At 41.7% G+C, this 15,278-nt stretch overlaps 1 protein-coding gene across 1 annotated transcript in view; it reads left to right on the plus strand.

Annotated features, from left to right (window-relative positions):
* Positions 1 to 15,278, plus strand: part of DOCK2 (dedicator of cytokinesis 2) — a gene marked incomplete at both ends in the record, with an annotated part of 443,452 nt that overhangs the window by 198,049 nt on the left and 230,125 nt on the right. The window contains one exon of the mRNA XM_080699131.1: positions 5,465 to 5,560. Coding sequence (XP_080555257.1) covers positions 5,465 to 5,560 — 96 coding nt within the window. The remainder of the gene's footprint in view (positions 1 to 5,464; positions 5,561 to 15,278) is intronic.

Consider the following 15,278-nt stretch of genomic DNA (forward strand, 5'->3'; position numbering starts at 1 on the left):
TAGCTTGCTTTTTATCTTTTAGCTTTAGTCTAAACTGTTGTGAGAATCTATATAATTCTTTTTCTTAAGTTTAGGTGTTTGTGTTTTAACATTCAGTGTTCAGCTGGGCTAAACAAGCTAACTTTTAGCTGACCAAGGTCAACCCTTGCTGGAGCCAGCTGGCAAGAGTATGGGTTCTGAAGAGAGGCATGAGGATGAAAAATTTTTTAATTCTAACGTGGGGGAGCTGCCAGCCTACTATCTCTACTGGCCAACCCCTGTTCCTGGGTCAATATTTCCTACGGGTTGACGACTATGCCTGGGTCAGTATTCTCTAGTGTGCTGACGCTCCTGGCCAGCGCCTACTTCTGGGTCAATCTCATCTTTATTGCGCCGACGCTGAGGCTAGGTTTGTTTTTCCAGAGGTACTTATACACAGTTACAGGTCAATCAGCATTCTTGTGCCATCACCACTGGAATACAATACAGGCAAAATCCAAAGCACATACAATACAGGTAGATTAATCAATACCCTCGTGCCATCACCACCTGATCTTCTCCCCAAATCTTGTTGACTCTGGGCAAAGGACAGTCAGCTGAGTCAGATACACTAATCTAGGGGAAAGCCTTAACAGCTCCCCACAAACCCTGGTTGCAGCTCTTAGTTGACAGTTTAGAGACAGAGAAAAGGGTTTTACTCTTTCTCCTAAGTATGAAAGTTTGTTATTAGCAATTAATACTGTGCTTATTAGCAAGCAATACAAGCTCAATCTGCATCACACACTTTTAAAGATAAGCAGAAAAATCTTTGGGAAATAGTGATAGTGAATCATGGAGAAAGATAATATCAAACAATCTAGAAAACTAACAGGTATCAAGATATCTTCCATTTTTTTGGTTTTGGGAAATGAAAAAACTTGTTAGAGATGGGAATTTGTCAGACTCCAGCTTGGATGGGAATGGAGTATATAAATATATAAATATTGATGGAGCCAAGATTAGAATTGTATGGGAGGAAGGATAAATGGGTAGGGTACATATGTCTGATGGAGGCAGGAGAAGAAAGTGTGATATGCTTGCCTTTTATGGAAAACAATTAGTAAATAATAACATCAATTTAAAAAAAAACAGGCATGGTGGTGCACGCCTGTAATCTCAGTACTTGGGAGCCTGAGACAGGAGGATCACAGGTTCGAGGTCAGCCTCAGCAAGTTAGTGAGACCTTCAGCAACTTAAATTTAAAAATTAAAAGATAGAAAGGGCTGAGGTGTGACTCAGAGATAGAATACCCCTGTGTTCAATCCCCAGTACCACAAATAAATATGGAATGATCAGTATATTATTGATAACATGGGCATGAATATCAAAATAAATGCTATAACAAGAAGTTCCTCTGGAGATAGGGGTATCTGGGGCTGCTGGGTTCTTGTTTTAAATGAACATTAGAGAATATTTTTAAAAAGCTATATACATTTATAACCTCATTAAACAATTTTATATTATCACTGTAAGAGCATCTCTTGAGTAAAAGCCAAATTCTCAAATTGTTAAAAATATCATCTTATACTGTTAGATACTGACATGTGCCCAGGTTTTATTTAGCTGGTAAATTAGGGAACAGGCTGAACAGCAACTGGGCTGGTTAAAAGCATTTAAGATTAAGTGTGTGTGTGTGTGTGTGTGTGTGTGTGTGTGTGTGTGTGTGGTGGGGAGATGCTCATGTCAAACTGCCATTAGGTCTAAGACAGAGAACCACAGAACAAAAAACAAAAATCAAAACAATCAAACTTGGTTGTTTTTCTACAAGCTAACGTTTTGTAAAACTCGTTTCTACTCAGTTGTGGGTGGCTAATCAAAGATACCTTTCCTGTGAGAGGACCCTTGGTTATTAGAAATGTTCCATTAAAATGTCATGCAATCCTCATTTTGCTTTATCTCCAAGCATTGGATCTTTTCCATGCACACTTGCCAAAAATATAACTAACTTTAAAAATAAATACAACAAGAACAAATCAATATTGTTAAGTTCTAACTAGATGCATTTTTGTATACTGCCTGTTCTGACCTGAGGGCTTTCCTTTTTGTTAAAAAGGGGATTTTTCTTAAACTAGAGAGGCATTAGAGACATGTTTGCTCCAGAGGTAGAGATTTATCATCAGAAGAGGTGAAAGCAAAAGAACCTTTCATATTAATTTGAGCCAGTGTTATGAAATGCTGTGTTTGTCTATTATTGCTTAAAAATATCCCACACATGGCCTGATCTGTTATTGTTCTGGAAATACTGCAGGAATCCAGTGGTTCTGAGTTGTATTCTACAAAAACCTAGAATGAACGGTGAACTCAGAAGACAAGGCTTGGCTCCAAACTCCTTCACTTCCAGCTCTCCTTCTGCTGTCTGATGCTTGGAGATGCATGCATGAGGCATCTGCACAGGGCTTCATTTCAAGTCCCAGATATCACAGCCAATAATTATTAAAAGAAAAAAATCACTACAATTTGCAGTGTGTTTAGTTTGGATGGATTAATTTCTTTGCCAGGGCCATAATGAGAAGACTGATTTTGTCATTTCAATTACAAGCCACCATTTAGTTCGGGCCCGGAAGATACTTTCCTAGAGTTTCCTTCCACTTGCCTGGCACTGGAGCAATTAACAGTGGGTGATTTGTGGTTGCACTTTTATGGCTTAGCACAGGTTTATCATCTTGAAAGTTTTCCATTTGCATATATGCTATACATTCTTTGCGTGACATTTCGATATCACCCAGAGTTTATTTTATGCATTGCCTTGTGCTATACTTTCTGCTATGTGCTGAAAATCTGCAAACCCAGCCAGAGTGCTGAGGAAGACCAAGGGGAATAGGAGAGATGCAGCCACCACTTCCTGGAGGTGTACAACATGTCAGATATTGTGCTCAGAGCTTTGCCTGCAATACCTTATTTATTCCTAAAACCATAACCGCAGTGTTTTTGGAGTTTGCCACATTTTACAAATGCAGAAAGTGAAACTCAAAGAGGAAAAACTATTTTCCCAAGGTCATCCAGGTCAAAGGAGAGGAGCTGGAATTTACATTCAAGCCTATCTGATCTCAAAACCCTGTACTAGACAGTCTCCTATATTGGGAGTTTTCAGAATGAAATGAATTGAATTTGACAGTTTCCCACTTTTATATACCAAACTTCCCAAGCAGCCTAATTGCTGCTCTTTGGACTAAGAAGAAGTAGCTATTTAAAAGAAGCAAGGGGCAGGAGGTCAAGAAGAAAGGGGGATTTTAATATCTCTTTTGGTAAGAGAAAAGATGTAATCTTGGGAAAACCACATCAAATGGAAACTATTATATAAGTTTGATGAAACTGCTAAGGAATATAGAAAAGATGAAGGAGTAATGAATCCATAGCATGGAAGATTTTCTAAAGCAGAAAGAAAAGATTAGAAGCCACTGAAGGAGTTAGAAGTTGGCCCAGTTGAAGACAGGGTCTATCCATCTTTGCAGATGGAAGGAGGCTAATGAAGCCCCAAAGTAGCAACCGGAGATCTGTGATCATGTTCCAGATGCCTGGGTGAGTTTAAGAAAGAAATTGACTGCTGGATTCAAAACCTTTTTTCTTGACTTTCTTGTTAGGTGATCCTGGGTAAATTATTTAACCTTTCTGGCCTTCTGGTTACTCAACTGAGTAATGGAACTCATAATATTGCTTATCTTGATGTGAAGACAGGTAACATGCTTCATAGGGCACCGGGAATTTACTCAAAAATGTCAGCTATTGCTCTTATAATCATGAACATAATATTTATATAACATAAGAAATTGGACATTAAAAGTGATTGGTAAAGCTTGAACAAATAAAGGAGAAGGGAGTCAGGAGAGATGTTCACCTTGTTGGGGAAGGGATACACTGTCTCTCCCACCTGTCACCTCACGAGGGAAATTCCAGATAATGGAGAGCTCAAGTTTAGAGAAAGACTGAGGTCTGGCTGGACTTGATGACAGAGAATTCATTCTGTCAAATGCATCATCTGGGGGGAAGCTCCGGTGGTAGAGCTTCTGCTGGTAACTCCCCAAGGCTAGCAAATGGAGAATCTGCCAAAGAAATGAGTCTGAGGCAGAAAGAAAAAAGTGCTCAGGGTGATTCATCCCTGGGTGCCAATAGCCATTGAGAGCGTGTTGGGAGGTGAGGGCATTTTTAATGCACACATCTTTCTTCTTCTTGCTCTTCCCCAATTACGAGCCTATTTTCTTTCCTTGGCTGCATAAGAGACAAGACTGTAGTTGAGTTGGATGCAGCAGAGGCTCATCCCATGCTTATGAACAAGTGTGGATGGTCATCTTCTTTTTCAACCATCATTTAAGATAGGCTGACCTAGACCCTGGAGGCACAGAACCCTGTATAAACCCCAACCTCATCTCCAGAGTTTCACAGTGGCTTGTGTCATGGCATTCAGCCAGTAGAATGATGTGCCTGACATCCAGAAATTGCTGATGACCAGGCTGTATTGTAGACCTACAGAATCCCTGCAAGAGAACTGGGCATGCGTACTTTTTCCAGAAGTGCAGGTGGAACTTTTATGTTCTTGTCATTCAAGAGAACCTCTTGGGTTTTGTTGATGAAGAAGTCAAGGCTCAGAAAGGTTAAGTGCTAAATGAAGTTGCCCAGCTAGTAACCACAACAGCAGAATTTAGACCCAGAACATTCAAATCTAAAACCCCAGGCCTTTTCACTTGGTCTTGGCCACTCTCCCACGAATGCACAGATGAAATTGTGCCTAGGGCTATGTTTGTAGCACAATCTGAGGATGAAGATTAATTTGCAGGAAACACTTGCTTACCCACAGCAAAAGCTTGGAGATCATCACCAAGTCCTTCAGAAAGGTTGAGGACCTGTGTTTAAAGTGGATGGATGGACCCCTCCATATGTTCCAACTTGACACAGAGATTTCCAACCTGTGGGCACTCTGAAAATTTTAGCTATATGAGTATCCTCAAGGGTCATGGTTTTTCATTATATCACCCCCCTCCACCAATATACTTCCTCTTTTTATCTTTCTGACCTACAGGTGGTGATGGATTCCTGCTGTTGGTGCCTCTAATCAATTCCTTGCATTGATGTCCCCCTCATTCTAGGTTAGAATCTGACCCTTAGATGAAGAAACCCAGGTTTAGAGAACTGATGTAACGTCTTCAATGTAATACAACTAATTCTTGTCCCTGATGGTATTTTAAACCTAAAATTCCTCATCTAAAGCCCATGTAAAATCTTCATCACTAAATTATCTTTCAGGGGATTCGTGGGATGTCTAGTGCACAATGTGAAGTACTGATGGGGATGGAGATAGAACAGTGACAGTGGCGATTCTAATGATGGCACTGGTGTCCTTGGGAGCAGCGAGGTTGGTGGTCACCATGCCAGGCCAGTGTTGTCTGTGTCCTTGGGGCATTTGGTTGGCATAGTGTCCTGGTTGTCACACGGATGTCTCTGACTGTTACAGGCCTTCACCCACCACCACACCCAAGAGATCATGGTCCAGCTGCTTCGCACAGTGAACCGGATGGTAATCACTATGGGCCGGGACCACATTCTGATCGTGAGTACGCTTTTCCTCTTATCAAGTGTTGTTCATTCTTCAGGGTCCAGAAATTGTCTGGTCATCATTTTAGAATAAAGGATCAGAGTTCTCCTATCTGAGTTGGGAGGATATGAGAGCTTACTCAAGTTCCTAAATTAAAATAAGGATTATGACTTTGTCTAAGGTGTTGAGTGTACCAGGAGAGGTAGAATATCGCCATAAAGATAGAGACGTGTGAGGAGTTTTTGGCAAGTGGACAAGGTAGAACATTCCAGATTCATGTCTTCTGGGGCCATGGTTTTCTAGTGCAGTGTCAAGTGGGGTCAGTCTCAGGGTTCTATGTCTTTTGGTTTTCTAAGTGATGTCACTGTATGTTGACTCTGTCCATAAATACTGCTAAGTTTGGAGTTATTCCTCTGCACAAATATTATATTCTTAAGATCCAGAGATTCATGTCAGACAGTTTGATTATTTTTTTCTTCCTACATACTGAGCCCATATCTAGCCTTTAACCTCTGCCCGGCTTGTTTAAACCAAGGGCTGAACATTCAGATGCTCAAAGGGGCCAATCAGCAGCATGGAAGAACATGTGCAGCACATCCCTCCTCTGCTCAAACCCACCTGTGGCTTCCATTGTGCTCAGAATAAAACCCAAACCACTGCCCACCTCAGCTACTCCCTTCCCTTCTCATTCCTCTGTGTGATTTCCCCACACCTGGGGTGGGCTTCCACTGAGGGCTTCCTTGGTATCCAAAGTCTTGTCCTCTTGTTTTAATCGGGTTTGGCTCAGGAATCATCTGATGGGAGCGGAGGCTTGCTGCACTGACCATCTATCTGCAGTACCCGGAGCCTTGCCAGCCGCTTCCTGTTTCTAAGCCTTTATTCTTATTTTTTTCTTAGCACATGTCACCTCAACTGCAGGTCACTTAATTTGCTTATTGTCCGGCTATAATTTTGAGAATCAGAGCTCCAGGAAAGGAAGTGTTTTTGTCTGTTTGTTCATTGCTGTGTCACCATGTCCTGCAGCAGCACCTGATGAATAGCTGGGACTTAAAACACTCAGTGAATGAAAGAGTAGATAAAGGAGTGGATAAATGGAGGACGTGTGAGTGTTAGGACTAATGTTTAAGAGGACAAGTGCTGCTCAGCTCTGATTGGTACCATGTGGGATGGGGCCATAGAGTTAATGGGACTCCCAGTTTCTTAGGAGGAGTTGAAGATCCCCATACTTTATGTGAAATGTACCGATCTTTAAGTGCTGGCAGGTAATTTATAGCGCATGTGAAATGTACCAATCTTTAAGTGCTGGCAGGTAATTTATAAAAATATTGGCAGAGCCGGGTGTGGTGGTGCACGCTTGTAATCCCCGCGGTTGGGAGGCAGAGACAGGAGGATCACGCAGGTTCGGAGCCAGCCGCTCTGGCTTAAGAGACACTTTTCTAAATAAAAAGTATAAAATAGGTCTGGGAGTGTAGCCTGGAGATAGAAGGGCTTCTATGAACCCCAGTACCACCAAAATATATATATATATATATATATATATATATATATATATATATATATATATATATATTGGTAGAAATCAGGTGATCCCAAAACATCTGGAGTCACTTTCAGAAAATTAGACTGGTTCCTCTGCTTTACACTGGCCAAGTGAGCCAGGTTTGGGGATGTTGACTGAAAATATATTACCATCCTGCTTCACGGATCTAGGACATAAGGTGCTTAATATTATTCTAACAGTAGTTGGAGAGAGTTTGATCCCTAGAAGCAGCCCAAGTACACTAACCTTTCCCCAATTTGGTTATGTCACGCTTACACCTGAGTACTTAGTGTGTATTGAATGTATTTAAAGAAGCCGTGCTGGGCTGGAGTGTAGTTCCATGGTAGAGAACTAGCCTGATATACACGGCCCTGGGTTCCATCTTCAGCACAGTAAAATATAAAAGTAAAAGAAAAGAAGTGGTAGCATCCACATAGAGCAGCAGTGACAGGCACCTGCCTTCTGGGCCAGGAGGCCCTGTACACTCATCTTTGTCATTTGTCTCACTTTTCTTTCTACTTCAAGTATCACCATTTTTTATTCAGCTACCAGCCTCCCTATCTGTGGTTTTGTAATAGGCCTTAGATAAGCATTTTATGACCTCCCTAATCTTTATTCCTTTGGTTTGGAGCAAACCTAAAGATGATCGTCAGTCCACTTGGCTCATTTTGTACAGAGCAAGCTCTTAAATCCCATTTTTTCTTTAGAGCGGCAATTCTTTAAAGCAGAGCCTGGATTGGAGAAAGCATTAAATAAGTGGTGTCTATTATTATTTCCCTTTCTATTTGGCACAATGAGTCTCTTTGTCCCTTTGCATTATCTGGACAGGTAAGTGATCACAATTGAGCCCTCATTCACAACCACCAATTCTTCCAAATCTGATGCTCTGCCCTGGCTGCTAGTGCTTCTAACACAGGATCCTCCCTCCTGCCCAGTCACTCTGTGCCAGGGCACTCCCCTACTCTGCAGTGTTCAGTGGCTCCCTGCTGCCTACTAAATTAAGTCATAAATGCATTAGCCTGACTGTTATCTGCTCCTGGGATCTGGTCGGGCCACAAGAAAATTTCTTGCATTTCATTACTTTTCTCTGTCCAAATAGCCAGCCCAAGATGGATGTCCCGAGCATGCCTGGCACTATAGCCTATGCTTTTTTCTTTGCCTATGGTTTCTTTCTGCACTTCTCAACCTGGTGACATCCTACCCTCTCTTCAAGGGCATCTTCAAGGTCTTGCACAAATGCATGCCCTTAGGAGGCTGCCCTGGCTGTTACGCATCTCCTCGGCTGAGTCACACCTCTCTCTGCCTTTGTTTTTATTTTAATAAGTTTTATTAAGGTATACTTTAAATACTTTAATATTTAACCATTGAACTTATTCTAATTTGCTTTAGTAAATTTATGTAGTTGTGTAACCACTGCAATTCAGCCTAAAATAGTTTTCTCCAAAAGTTCATTTGTAATCCTTCTCCATCCTATTCCAACCCCAAGCCACCACTAGTCTACTTTCCATCTCTATGGGTTTGCCTTTTTTGGGAATACCATTCAAGTGAAACTATACACTTCAAGGTCTTTTGTGTCTGGCTTCTATCCTTAGCATGTTTTTGAGGTTTGTCCATATATTAGGATGCATCAGGACATCATCCCTATTCCAGAAGCCTTGCACAGGTTCTGAGTTGCCAGCTAGGTCTTTAGTCTGATGATGGTGGAGTGTGCTGGTGTAATTACAAGGATGAGAATCTAGCAGAGCTTGTTAGAGAAACATAGAAAACACACCCCACCAGCAGCAGGAGTGAACCAAAAGGGAAGGAGAAACCAAACACATATTTCTTAAGATTTAGATTCAGTTTTTAGTAAATGAGCCTTTCCAGAAACTCCTAGAATAAACTTATCTCCTAAAAATAAAAGGAAATGATGTTGGAAAGTAATTACTTGAGGTTCAGGGGTCCTTTTGGCACCAAAGGCCCCAATTTAATTTCAGATTGAAATAGGGCAAGGAGGAAAGAGCCCCTATTCCACCTGTCACTTTTAGTTTTCCCGATGTGATTTTTATTAGTTAGTTCCCATTGCTTGCAAATATTAAACCATTAGTATTTTTGGCAAATACTGGACATGTTTAGTGTTTCCCAAGTCCCAGAAAGACCATGACTGGGGTCAGAGAAGTTGGCTGCACCTCTCCTGGCCAAGCGGGATTGAATGCTGACTTCTTATTTGTAGGAACAGGGACATTACCATCAAAGGTGTCAGCATTTAAACCGCAGGAACCATATGGCTGGTTCATTGGCAGGGCTGGATTGCTTCCTGAGCTCAGCATATTGTAATTATCATTTTCTAGTAATAATCATTCCTGATTTTTCTGTAGATCACCTGCCTGAACAGTGAATTGTTGATGGTGATAAATAAACACAAGGAAATTTAACAGCAATCCAAAGGAAAAAAACTCTTACATGACTTACAATTTTTATTCCTCTGTTTGCTGGATTCTAATCTGTCAGATAATTGCTTTTTACATACATGCCCAAGGAATTTAATGCTAAGAAAGGAGGGTTGGTGTGGTAGAAAGGACATTTTAAGTAAAAGAAAATAGGAGAAAGGTTTCACATTCTTTCTATAGAGAATTGGTTCTGTGACTTAGTACCCTTTTAACCTCTAGACCTTGGTTTCTTCTGTGCAATGAACTATATCATTTTTGTGGTCCTTTTCATATATCTAAGATTTCTGACTTGGCCAATTCTTATTCTCAGTCTTTGTCTCCCAAGCTTGTGCACTGGGAATCTAAAATAGATTTTGCCTCACATGTCAATTCTGGTTGATTGGTAATGGCTGCCTTTATTATGGTGTTGAAAAGGTTTAGAGGCTACATCTTGGCTCAGTGGAAAGAAGTGCTGAAATGATTGGTGATGTCTGTCATAGCATAAGATTGGTGAACAGTGATGTATGCAAGATACTTGCAAATATTATTCATTGACTAGAATCATTGGCATTTTTCCTGGCCCAGTCCAAAAGCTATTATATTACCAATGTTCTCTTCTACATGGTCTTGGTTCCTTTAAGAAGGCAAGACAGGACTTCTTCCAGGAAGAATATTGGAAAACAGATCAGAGAGCATATGTTTTACTAGAGAACACTTTTTAAATGATGTGTGCTATGTGTTATTAAATGTAAGAAGCATTGTAATTTTATGCACCCGTAAGAAAGAGAACATGCTACTACCCATTATAACGTGGCACAGATTGTAATCTTTGGAGATATAAAAATATACAAGAGAAAGTTTGAGTCAAAATCTCTCTCTTATGTGGATTTCATCTTGCACACTCTGATGCACAGGGAATTTCCTTGTTTAGGGTGGACTGATAGGGTATCAAAGGATGGAAGTGCCATGTCTAAAGTCACCCAGCTTTTAGCAATGACAAAAGATGCGGGTCAGAGACCACACCAGAACGTGTGGACCCAGCCAGTTCTCAGAGCTTCCTCCCAGGAAGACATCACCTGTCTCATGGGTCTTGGAATTGTGTGGGACAGATTCCCAGCCTCCTTTGCACTGACCCTAGAGAAGGTCAGTCTCTGCCTCCTGTCTCTTTTGCCTGGGAGACCCAACCAGGAAACTTAACTACTGCCAGGAGTTCTTAGAACTTTGTTGAAATTGGGATCTAACTTTTATTTCGGATAGTTAAAATAAGCTTCTGGGTGATATATTTTGGGCCTAATTACCCCCACTTTACACAGAGGAGTCTATGGAGTGATTAAAAAAAGGTAAATGCAGTTGGCATCATTCCAGCTCCAGAAATTCAAAGCAGTTTTTAGATAGAAAAAAAGCACTGTCTAGGAATTACCCCTATTTCAATGCTTTACCTAATAAGTGCACCAGTGCCCCCTCCTTCTTTGTTCATTTTTTTATTACAACATATCCATATGGTATTGGGCTTTTATCTTTCTATATTTGTGCTCCACAGTGAATTAAAATCCAGGAGGGAAGGGGCTGTGTCCTATTATCTCTGGGGTTCTGCTCCTACTGTCCGGGGCTCAGCCTGTAGCAGATACTCAATTCAATCTTTTGGGAGTGAATTAGTAGAAAGGACAAAATAATTCAAAGCTCAAATGAATGATGAACTTTAAGAGGTTCTAACTGAAAATAAGGTAAGGAAAGGTCCATTTCATGCCAAGCTTTCCTTTAAGGCTGTGTGTGTGTGTGTGTGTGTGTGTGTGTGTGTGTATGTGTGTGTGTGTGTGTGTGTTACCCCAAATACCATCCTAGCCATGTGTAATAGTCTTCTTTTTGACAAGTTGTAAAAGAGCCTGTTTCATCCTCAGCCTTGCTCCTAATGTACCAACAGCTGTGAGGATGGGGGTGGGGAATACCAGGCCCTACATGTGCTAAGGTGGTTTGTGTGTCCTCCCTGGTCTGGCCAGCAGAGCAGAGCTTTGCTATGGGTCGACTGCTTATATAACGGCTGCTACTGTGGATCTGACATTCTTGGCTTATTGGCCCACACCACCTGGTTTTGCAGGGCAGGTGAGCTCAGTTCCTGGGGAGGCTGGTGTCTGAGCTGAGGCTTCCACTAGTCATACCTGAGCTACAGCTGACAGCACCCACATAGGGAGAGACATACAGGCTGGGAATTGTTCAGCAAGGGCTATGAACTGCAATTACAGATTGACCAGTACATCTAGTCCTAATGACATTACTTCCAAATAGCTCAGCCTCTTTTGGCTTCTGCTACTGGAGCTAGACAAATCTGATTTGGGACAAGAGATTTTAAGTGTGCTATTAAAGGTATCTTGCTGTATCTCTTGTCCTATTTCCTGGCACTGGAAGAGAGGACAGTCTTTTCTGATTGTTGGAGCAGCTTAGAAACAGAATGTCTGCTGCTAGGCATTGGCTGAGGACCTTCATACCCAATTGCTTTCTAAGAACCATAGAATTGGGAGCAAACTCTAGAGTTTGAAAGGATTTGATGGGTAGGGTGCTGGTGTCCATGTTTCACAGATCAGATCCTCAGTTTCTTATCTGTCAACTGAGGCTCATAATAGTTATGATCTGTCAAACCCATGGTTATTATTGAATAAAAAGATACGTGTAAAACTGGGATCACAAAACTTGGCACACAGTGGGCCCTCTGTTAAGAAGAGCTGTTATTACTCACCTTCATGCTAGAGTTTTCTTTCTATTTTAGGGGTAAGTGTTAGGAGTAAGATTGCAAACTGCTTCCTCACTCTGCCTTGGAATCATTTCTGGGTTTTCTACAGATGGTATATCTGTCAGGTTTGAGTTGTTATAATAAAATATCTGAGACAGGATGCTTATGAAGTAAAAACTAAGCTTTATCAGCTCACACTTTGGAATGTTGGAGGGCATGGCCCCTATATCTGCTCAGTTCAGGTAAGGGTCCCATGCTGGGTACAATACCAGGAGTGTGTGTGTGTGTGTGTGTGTGTGTGTGTGTGTGTGTGTGTGTGTGTGTTTTGGGGCCAGAGGTTACATCCTGAGCCAGTAACCAGGGAGGCTAGCTGGGGCCAGACTTCATAAAAACCCTCAAGAGAGCAATTAGGGAATCCCATGAGGAGTACTGTTGTGGTTTAGATCTGGAATGTCCCCAAAAACCTCAATGCAGCAATGTTTGGAGGCAAAGTAATGGGATTGTTAGGACTTTAACCTCGTGAGTGGATTGATCCATTGATAGATTAATAATTCGAGTGGATATACTAGGTGGTAATTACAGGCAGGTGGGGAATGGCTGGAAGTAAATCACTAGGGAAGGGGACTTGGGGAACATGTTTGTTCCTTCCCTTCCTCCCTTCACTACTCTACTTCTTGGTTACCATGAATTGAGAAGCCTTTCTGTACCATGCCCACTGGGACATTACTGCCTTAGAGTTTGCCAACTATGGTCTGAACTTCTGAAAAATAAATATTTCCTCACATAAGTTGCTCTTGTCAGGTATTTTGATAATCAGCTGGCAAATACAAACTACCTCCTAAGGGGACCCCCCCACCCCAGTGAACTAAGGATCTCCCACCAGGCCCTACCTTCTCCCACTACTGCGACCCTGCAGACCAAGCCTTCATCACAGTGGACCTTGTGGACCTCTCACATAACACCCAAACCTGGGTGTAAAAAAAAAAGCTCCCATTAGACCAAACACAGCATCTGTGTCTGCTACAAAAACCCAGATCCCAGAGAGAAAGGAGAAACTCATCACAAACATCTTTCTCTGGGAATGATGTTGAGGAACTAATGTGACCCACAGAGAACTCTGCTGAGACAACTGCCAATGAAACAGGCTTCCCCATAACTCTGGGGTCTGGAGTCCATGCCATCCCCGCCTAGGGCACTGACCTTCCTGAGAGACTCACAAGGTTCCGTGAAATGCTCCTTCAAAATCAGAGCCTGCTTCTCTAAATATATGGTATGTCATATCGTGATACATGTGTACATTTCGCATTAAATTATATTTGTGGTCTCTTATTAATGATACAGGAAATACTATGACTTTAATGTAGAGGAAGAATTATAAGAGTATTATAGGGACAACAGAATCATCAAGCAAAGTGAAGGTCAGAAAGTAGGAAGAAGTGTGTCCCCTCCCCAGAGGCCTTCAACAAGCCAGAGGCCAGACCCAGAGACCTGGTTCTGAGGCTGAAATTATGTTAGAATCTTCTGCTTAAAGCACATGTGACTTGCCCATTTCTGGAGTTTTGCTTTTTCTAAAGTAATTTTACTTTATGATCAGAAGCAAAAAAAAAAAATCTCAAACACCATTTATTTAAAAATAAGAATTAATAAGATAGTCAAAATTTCTGAAGCATCTTCATGTATGTTTTTTTTTCTCCTACACAGCCTGTAAAGCCAGGAAGGCAGATGGTTTCATTTTAAAGATGGAGGTGAAAGTGCTTGTTAAAATTATGCAGAAAATGCTGGTAGAAGTCAGACTCCTGGACTCGTCCAGGTCCACTTCTCTTCCCCTCGATTGTATTTCCTCTCAATGTTTCCACAGCCATATTTCCTCCCAGCTCACTCAAACTCTATGAAGAATTTACAGCATCTCAGGGACAGCAAGAAACTCTCAGAGGGTCCCAGAGGTGGAAATGACAGTTCCTGTCTCTCTTCCCTTTGTTTCCTGGTAGAGATGAGCATGAGAGATTGATGAAAGTAATTTCAATATGACATGGGAAGTGGCAGCCTCTACAGAGTATTGTGGGTACTCAGAAGATGGAGTGACTAATTCCACGGCAGGGGCGGGAGATGATCAGAGGAAGTCACAGAGAGGAAGTGGCATTTAAATTGCAGCTTGCTGTCTGGCATAGGAGTCCAGACTCTCAAGTTAGATCAACCTTGAAAGAACCCTAGACTTACCACCTCACACTGCAAACTGACAGACTGCTTATCCACCCCCAACCCTGCGAGCTAACATTTGTTATTCTGGAAAATGGAGGTTACCACAAACTACCTTGTAGTTGGGTTTTTTTGTTGTTGTTTCTTTGGTTTTTAAATGGGGATGGAATCCAGGGATATTCTACTTCCAACCTACACCCCCAGCGATAATTTTTTCTTTGTTATTTTGAAACAGGGTCTCACTAAGTTGCAGAGAGCCTCACCATGTAGCTAAGGCTGGCCGTAAACCTGCGATCCTCTTGTCTCAGCCTCCCAAGTTCTGGGATTACAAGTGTGTACCACCGTACCTGACTTACCTTTTAGTTTTTTGATAAATGAATGAGATGTTGGAAACAAAGCATTTAGTAGCACCTTATTGTAACTTCAAGAAAGTAGAGCTTTCTTAATCTATATTAATAGTAGTATCACTACCTTTCACTTATTGCAATATATAAAAACTATTTCCTGTGGTGGTTAGGTAGGTAGGTGGGTGATGAAAGCAGTGTCCCTGGTACGGGGGACAGCATGTGCAAAGTTGCTGACATGTAATAGCCTCTGGTGTTTTGGAAAATGGTAATGAGATGGAGATGGGGAAGGTTGCTGGTCATAGGGTAGGCCATAAGTGCTGGGCAGGAGCCAGTCGTTAAGGAGGTTTGGTTGCTAGGAACAAATTTTGGTGCTTTGGATGGTATAGGTGCAATTAGCTACCTAAAAGCCAAGGAAGGGCATGTTCAGGTATATATCTTAGATTCCCCAGGCTGCAGTGAAAGGACTGGAATGCAGGAGAGGAAGTAGATGTTGACAGGCATGGCAGGGTAGAGAAAA

The sequence above is a fragment of the Muscardinus avellanarius genome, assembly GCF_963383645.1.
Source record: "Muscardinus avellanarius genome assembly, chromosome: 7".
Classification (NCBI taxonomy): domain Eukaryota; kingdom Metazoa; phylum Chordata; class Mammalia; order Rodentia; family Gliridae; genus Muscardinus; species Muscardinus avellanarius.